Source organism: Dipodomys ordii, unplaced genomic scaffold (genome assembly GCF_000151885.1).
Source record: "Dipodomys ordii isolate 6190 unplaced genomic scaffold, Dord_2.0 Scaffold20, whole genome shotgun sequence".
Lineage (NCBI taxonomy): Eukaryota > Metazoa > Chordata > Mammalia > Rodentia > Heteromyidae > Dipodomys > Dipodomys ordii.
The window spans coordinates 9,327,902-9,335,945 of NW_012267236.1; the positions used below are offsets into that span (position 1 = coordinate 9,327,902).

Below are 8,044 nucleotides of genomic sequence, written 5' to 3' on the forward strand. Positions count from 1 at the left end.
TTGCTTAATTCATTTTGGTCAATGTCTGTGCAGCTAATGGGTCCTGCTGTTGTATGTTTTTTACGTGATTCACTCTAGTTCTGTGTCATCTTCCTGGTTCCCCTCCGGTGTACACATATATACCATACATGTGATCAGCAGCATGGGGTTATTTAGTAGTGATTCGACCAGATGAGTGGAAGTTCTTTGTTTCTTAAGTCCTGTTAATTTTATCACCTAACATTTTGGATTTAACATCCACTTATCAGGGAGACCATGTACTGTTTGTGTCTTTGCTCTTGGCTTACCTCGCTCAACATGATTTCTTCTAGCACCATCCATTTCCCTGCAAATGCCATTATTTTGTCATTTCTAATGGCTGCATAATATTCCATTGTGTATAGATACCACAATTTTTGGATCCATTCATCTGTGGTGGGACATCTGGGTTGTTTCCATATCCTAGCTATTGTGAACAGTGCTGCAATAAACCTGGAGGTGCATGTGTCCTTGTATACTGGCTCCTGTTGTTCAGGATAGATGCCTAGAAGTGGTATGACTGGGTCGTAAGAGAGGTCAATATTTAGCTTTCTGAGGACCCTCCAGACTGCCTTCCAAAGTGGTTGTATAAGTGTACATTCCCACCAGCAGTGTAATAGGGTTCCTCTTTCTCAGCATCCCTTCCAGCATTTGTTGTTGGCTGACTTGTCCCACCCCTATTTTAAAGTATAACAAAGGGGTTAACTTTAGGCATCTGAATGGTAGGTCTTCATACCTTCTCAAGGTATGGGCTTAGAAATTTTAAGCCTATACAAGAAATTGTTTTGTTGAGTTCTACAAAAGTACCCTTTTGTGAATTTGAGATTTGTGAAATAATGAGAGGTTTCTGCTCCTGACTCAGTTGTTGTTTCTAATAGTTTGGGTGCTTAGAGAATTTTTTGTTTCCATGTTTGGTCTCTTCTTTGCTTCCTAAGACAGAGCTCCTTGTACCCTTGCTCATTGTGGCACTAGGGAAACCTGTTGTGAAATCTGGTCGTGGATTCTGGTTCCTCACATACTAGAACTCCTAATTTCCTAAGTCATAGGAATGTCTGATGTAACTCCTAAATCCCTCAATTTCCTGGGAGATAAGAGCATCCTTTGTGGTAGGCTTCTGGATAACTTCAGGATGGGGCCTGGTTGCCAGGGAAGCATCATGAATTAGAAAGTTGGAACTTGGAGTCCCAGCTCTTGGGGATTAGAGAGGGGCTGAAGGTAATGGTCAGTAATTTAATCAATCATGCCTACATAATGAAGCTTTCACAAAACCTGAAATGACTGAGCTTGGAGAGCTGGCACATCTGTGGACAGCATGGAAACTCCTGGCTCTTTCCCACACATCTCAGGCTATGCATCTCTTTCACCCAGCTGTTCATCTGTGTTCTTTGTAAAGTCCCTTTATGAATAAACAGGCAGATATAAGTGAGTCTCCGAAATCTGTGAGCTCCACTAGCAAATCAGGGGAAGGGAGTTATGGAAAGCTCTGATTTAATAGACTGTGTAGTCAGAAGTATAAGCACAACTGGCTTCTGATGTGGGTAGAGGGAGCCATAGGCTTTCAGCCTGAGGGATTTGATGACATCCATCTTCAGATAGTGTCACAAGTGATTTGAATGGGTCATCTAGCAAGTTACCTGATGTGGGCTTGCTGATGTGAGGGGAGACAACCCCTCACCCATGTGGTATCAGAATGATGTGCTGAGTGACAGGGAAACTGTCCCATATTCCTGTTCCCCACTTACCCTATCTCCTCCCCAGATCGCATTGAGTCCCAACAGGATTCTGATCAGTTTAGGGAGAGTTGACATTTTAACAGTAGTGAACAATGGTATACCTCTAACTTTTTTTTGACTGCTTGCATTAATATTTTGTAGGTTCAGCATGCAGATGTTGAGTATGTCTTTCTTTCTTTTTTGTTTTAAAGATTTTCTTAATCAGTGTAAAGGCCATGTTAGTTGAGAATTGTATCTGTTCTATATTTGAATATTAGAGTTGAATTTACATAGTATATGTAACAGAATTGAGTTAGAGAACATTTTTGGTACTAATTGAGTGTCTTATCTTGTGTTCTGCCTCCTTGCTCTGCTCCTTTATGTGTTTTTTTTTCTATTTTTTAATATATTTTTATTGTGAAAATACTGTACAGAGGGGTTACAATTACATGGGCAAGATAATGAGCACATTTCTTATCAAGCATTGTAGCCTCCTGCTTTGTTTCCCCTTCCCATCCCTTCGTATCCTCCCCCTCCTTTATGTGTTTTTAGTAGATTTTTACTTCTTTTCTCTCTCTCTCTCTCTCTGTTTCTCTGTTTGTGTCTCTCTCTCTCTTTTTTTGCCAGTCCTGAATCTTGAACTCAGGGCCTGGGCACTGTCCCTTAGCTTCTTTTGCTCAAGGCTAGCACTCTACCACTTGAGCTACAGCACCACTTCTGGCTCTTTGTGTTTATGTGGTACTGAGGAATCAAACCCAGGGCTTCATGCATGCTAGGCAAACACTCTACCACTAAGCCACATTCCCAGCCCCCTTTTTTCTTTTCCTTTGGTAGGTTTATTGGGCTTTTCTGACTAGATGATTATACTGGGTGGGGTGGACAGTTTCTTTGCAGTTGTATGCTTTTGGTTTCTCCTTTCTTTTTCTTGCTGATATCACCATTTGTGGTCCCCAGTGTCAAGTTGACTATGAGTGGTAAGAGCAGTTATTCTTGATTTGTTTGTTTATTTATTTATTTTAAGGTCCAAGACCTTAACTTGACCAGAACTCAAAGTCAGTACCTGACACTTTTGCTCATTAGCTAGCACTCTACCAACTGAGCCATACTTCCACCCTTTATTTGTTTATTTACTTACTTATTTTTGAGACAGCTTCTCTCCATTTAGCCCACAGTGACCTTGAGTGTATACTCTTTCTGCCTTGCTTTCCTAGTATTGGAATTACAAGTGTGCACTACCATACATGGGTTGACTTCTTGATCTTACGAGAAGGGTACTCAATCAGTCTCTCATCATTTAGCCTGGTGGAGGTTGTTGTTTTACTATTAAAGATATACATTATCATAAAGCTTTTTTGTTTTTCTAGTTTTCTGTGCGTGTCCAGAATTGAGACTGAATTTTGTTGAGATAGTGAATTGTGTTTAATAGTTTTTTTCCTCACTAAAAGATTTTTTTATTATTATCTTTAAATAGTTGTACAAAGAAGTTGCCACTCAAGAAGCAGTTTATATATACAGTGCATCTTTTCATCACCCTTTTCATCATTCTCTCCTATTGATTAGCTTTTAAAAGTCAAATTAGTCTTAGATTCCTAGGGTACAACGTTTCTGGATTATGTGTATCTTCTTAATGTATTGCTACATTTGATTTTCTCACATCTTGTTGAAGACTCTTGTGACTGTGTCCTTGAGGGATAACAACTTGATTTTGTGGTAGTGGTGTCTTTAACTGGATTTGGTGTTACAATAATGTTGGCATCATGTTTATGTGGTACTGAGGAATCAAACCCAGGGCTTCATGCATACTAGGCAAGTACTCACTAAGCCACATTCTTAATCCCTTTTTTTCTTTTTCTTTTTATAGGTTTATTGGGATTTTCTGACTAGATGATTATACTTTTTTACTTTTTTTTTTTTTTTGCTTATGTGTTGCTGAGGAATTGAACCCAGGGCCTCAAGCATGCAAGATGAGCGCTCTACCACTGAGCCACCTTCCCAGCCCCTGATGATAATACTTTTCTAGTTTTACAGTTTTTACAGTTTTTACCTACATTGAGACCTGGGCCTAGCTGAAAGGAGGGAACAAGGGACATGGGGCAGGGAGACTTGCTGATGTCATCTATGTTTGGCTGGTGGCGTGCAACATATCTTTGAGTAATTAATTTATGTTATTTTTTGTTATTCTAGTTCATAAGAAAAAGCATTAATAGGGCTAGGAAGGTGGCTCAGTGGTAGAGCGCTTGCCTTGCATGCATGAGGCCCTGGGTTTAATTCCTCAGCACCACATAAGCAGGAAAAAAAAAAGCTGGAAGTGGCGCTGTGGCTCAAGTGGTTGAGCACTAGCCTTGAGCTGAAGAGCTGAGGGACAGCGCCAGGCCCAGAGTTCAGGCCCCAAGACCGGGCCCCCGCCCCCCAAAAAAGAAAAAGCATAACTAATACTGTCCCCTCTTTTTTACTGGATCCAGTGGTGTCTGAGAATGTGACAGGGATGACAGACATGATTAAGCTTCTTAGAATTAACACTGACATCGTGACATAAAGGTTGTTGACAGTAAAAGCAAAGATATTAGATACTCTCAGGGCCTTGCACCCTCATTGGGCATTCTTGCTTAGATGGCACTCTACTACTTAAGCTATGCCTCCAGCCCTGTTTTTGCAAGCTAATTGGAGATGGAATCTTACGGATTTTTGTGATTGGGCTGGCTTCAAACTGTAATCCTCCACATCTCAGCTTACTGAGTAGCTAGGATTGCAAGCATGAGCCACTAGCTCTTGGCTGTATTATGAAATCTTTATAGCAATGAGCACTCTATTGTTAGTACATAACAATAAACATGTTAAAATCTCCTTGATAAAATATCTTACAAAGCTTAATATAATATCCTAAATCAATCTTTGGGTTTCAAATTTGATTTTTTTGTGGTTCCAGATAGCAATTACTATAATATCTTAATATCATATATCCTTATATATATATATATCCTTGAAATATATATATCCTTATATGTAGATATAAGGAGATATTTCTGAATTATATTCATACCAGATGACTCCTCAACGTACTTACAAATACGTTGCTAAGTATGATGGATGGTGCCTGCTGGTGGTCTCAACTAGTTGAGAGGTAGAGCCAGGAGCACTGTTGAGGTTTGAGGCAGCCCAGAATAAAAATCCTTGTCTGCTAAACAAAAGGGTTGGTGTATAGTTCAATAGTAGAGTGTTGGCCTAGCCTGGTTGAAGTGGGGTATTCAATCTCCAAACTACAAACAAGCAAGAAAACAAGCAGACAAATAAACAAAAACCCCACCAAAATGCCTCTGTTGTGGATTTAATGGGTTTAGTTGATAAGAAGCTTAATTCAGGTTCATTCATTTGGCATCTGCCTACAAGCCAGTAGAAATGACTTTACTGATGGTTTGTCAAACTTGTTTCTAGATAATCAAGTTATCTAAAACTAATGTCTTTTCCCTAGCAAAGAAAAAAAAAAGAAAACAAAAAAAACAGGATTTCTAAATGTGGTATTGCTGCAAAATATGAGGAGGAATCTTTTTTACTAGTGGATTGGGTGGTACATTTGACTGCTTTGTTCCAGATAGCAATTATTTCTAATATTTATTTTGCAGTGAGGGCCGAGGCAAGTTGACGGTATTTTCAGTTAAAGCTATGTTAGCAACAATGTGTGGTGGAAAAATGCTGGACAAATTAAGATGTAAGTATTTTCATATTATTTGAAAAAAATGTTTTCAAATTAAGTCTTTCAAACAGTTTTAAATGAATGTTTTCAGACTTTTGGATGATGCTGTATTGAGCTCTTTTGATGGGGGGGGGAGCTTCCTACACTTCCTGCTTCAGCTGGCTATGAATGTGTAAGTTACGCCACCTGCTGTTGGCTGATTTAATTTAAATGAAAGCGCTGAAGAGGTTCAGAATAATGATGTTGACATTTTGAAAATACTCTAAAAATATTTATCATATTATTAACATGTGCTTGGAGATGATTATACTTGGAGCATTTAGTTGGAAAATTAGCTTAATTGCTTTTGCCAGGTTTGTCAAGTTTAGTCTTTTTCTTAATTAACTCAATTCATGATCAGGTAATATTTACCTAATTATGATTAAACTATTCCTGTTCTTAGAAGCAGACTCTGGCATAAATTGATAGTCTATTTTGTTTGATTTTTCCTTTAGTTTTTGTTGTTATTATTATTTCTATTTGGCCACTTTGGCATTTTGCTATTTATTAGGTACCATGGAAGAAGGTTAAATGAAGTCAGAGAGGAGGAAATTCATGATTATTTACTTTTGCTGCTTTTGATTTTTTTTTTTTTGTTGTTGTTCATTCAGTACTGACTACTGAAGATAAGGGAAGCATTATACTGGGTGCTTTACATATGTTCTCTAGTGGAATCTTTAAAATCCTTTTAAGCAGCTGATACGATTTCTTTGTTTTATCGAGGAAGAAAAGCTCCATCTTAGTGGATAAATAAATTGTTTCTCATTCTCCGCTATGCTGACACTGTGTTAAGAGACATATGTGATTATAGTATAATGTTCAGCTACCTGACACAGGTCCTCAGAGAGTAAAACACTTGGTGTCAGATTTCAGGAGAATGGGACTAAAATTACTGGTTTTAATGAGATTTTAAGATAATCTGAAGATATTTTCTGTTGTAGAGTTGAGCTGTCCATCCTGCAGTATTTCCTCTGTGTGTGTGTGTGTGTGTGTGTGTGTTCTGTGTCTGTGTGTGTGTGTTCTGTGTCTGTGTGTGTGTCTGTTATGATTGTGGGGCTTGAACTCTGGGCCTGGGAGCTGTCCCTGAGCTCCTCAGCTCAAGGTGAGAGCTCTACCACTAGAGCCACAGTTGTCACTACCAGTTTTCTGATGGTTAATTGGAGATAAGAGTCTCACGGACTTTCCTGTCTGGGCTGGCTTTGAACTGTGATCCTCATATCTCAGCCTCCTGAGTAGATAGGATTATAGGCGTGAGCCACCAGCGCCTGGCTCCTGTAGTGTTTCTTGTAGGCTGGATTTTGATGATTGCTTCCTTGAGTTGTTCTTTTGTATCCTACTTTTTCCTCCTTTAATTGAGAAGTACAGAGGCTCAATCACATTCAAGTTCGAGTTTGGGGGCAAGATTACTTCCTGTGGTCATTTATTTTCTGTGCTTTTTCTTACATGTCTTCCATGTCATTGAAAATTGGAAATGCAGATTGCCCACTAGATTAGATTTAGACATTCTAAAGAAAGATCTTTGATCATATATTTGGTTAGCCATTGTCTTATTTATCTTCATTTCAAAATCAGCTGCCATGCAGTAACGTAAAATCATGGTTTTACTTAAATACTAAGGTTCCCTCCTGCATTATTTAAAAACATTTTTTTTTGGGGGGGTCCGGTCGTGGGGTCTGAACTCTGGGCCTGGGCGCTGTCCCTTAGCTCTTCAGCTCAAGGCTAGCGCTCTACCACTTGAGCCACAGTACCACGTCCAGCTTTTTCTGTTTATATGGCCTCAGGCATGCAAGGCAAGTACTCTACCACTGAGCCACCTTCCCAGCCCTCAAAATATTCTTTCATGTTTTCCTAATACAGTGTGATGTTTTCCTGGGGAAAATAATATACAGATGAAATTGTTTTATTTAGACACAAAAAAGTTGAAATTTTGTCTGTTTTTAATGATGCTGTTGCTGCTCCATTTGTACTTCTTTTGAGAATGATCTGTTGAATTCATTTGTCCATTCATTGGTTAAGCCATTGAGGTTTGTTTTTTTTTGTATTTAATTGTTTGAGTTCTTTATATATTCTGGGCATGAAGCCTCTGTCAGATGAATAGCTGGCTAAGGTTGGCTCCCATTTAGTAGGCTATCTCTTCATTCTGGTTGTTTCCTTTGTTGTGCAGATTCTTCTTTTTTTAAATTTTTGTGCAGTTCTATTTGTTATTTCTTACTATTATTTTCTGAGCTATTAGATTCCTATTTAGAAGGTCATTGCCTGTGCTTATCTTGAAGTATTTTCCTCTAGTAGTTCCAGTGTTTCAAGTCTTACATTATGATCTTTGATTCATTGATTTTTTTGCACAGAGTTGAGAAATGGGAATACAGTTATGGTCTTTTACATATGGGTATCCTGTTTTCCCAGCACCAGTTGTTGAAAAGGCTATCCTTTCTTCAACATGTTTTTGGCATTTTTGTTGACAGTCTTTTTTTTTTTTTTGGGTCCAGTCGTGGGGCCTGAACTCTGGGCCTGGCACTGTCCCTCAGCTCTTCAGCTCAAGGCTAGCGCTCTACCACTTGAGCCACAGTGCTACTTCTGGCTTTTT

General features: G+C 38.8%; 1 protein-coding gene across 10 annotated transcripts in view; it reads left to right on the plus strand.

The window, feature by feature from the left end:
• Positions 1-8,044, plus strand: part of Dtnb (dystrobrevin, beta) — a 173,324-nt gene that overhangs the window by 19,380 nt on the left and 145,900 nt on the right. For all 10 annotated transcript variants that reach the window (XM_013013712.1, XM_013013719.1, XM_013013714.1 and 7 more), the window contains exon 4: positions 5,351-5,436. In XM_013013712.1, the coding sequence (XP_012869166.1) occupies positions 5,351-5,436 (86 nt within the window). The remainder of the gene's footprint in view (positions 1-5,350; positions 5,437-8,044) is intronic.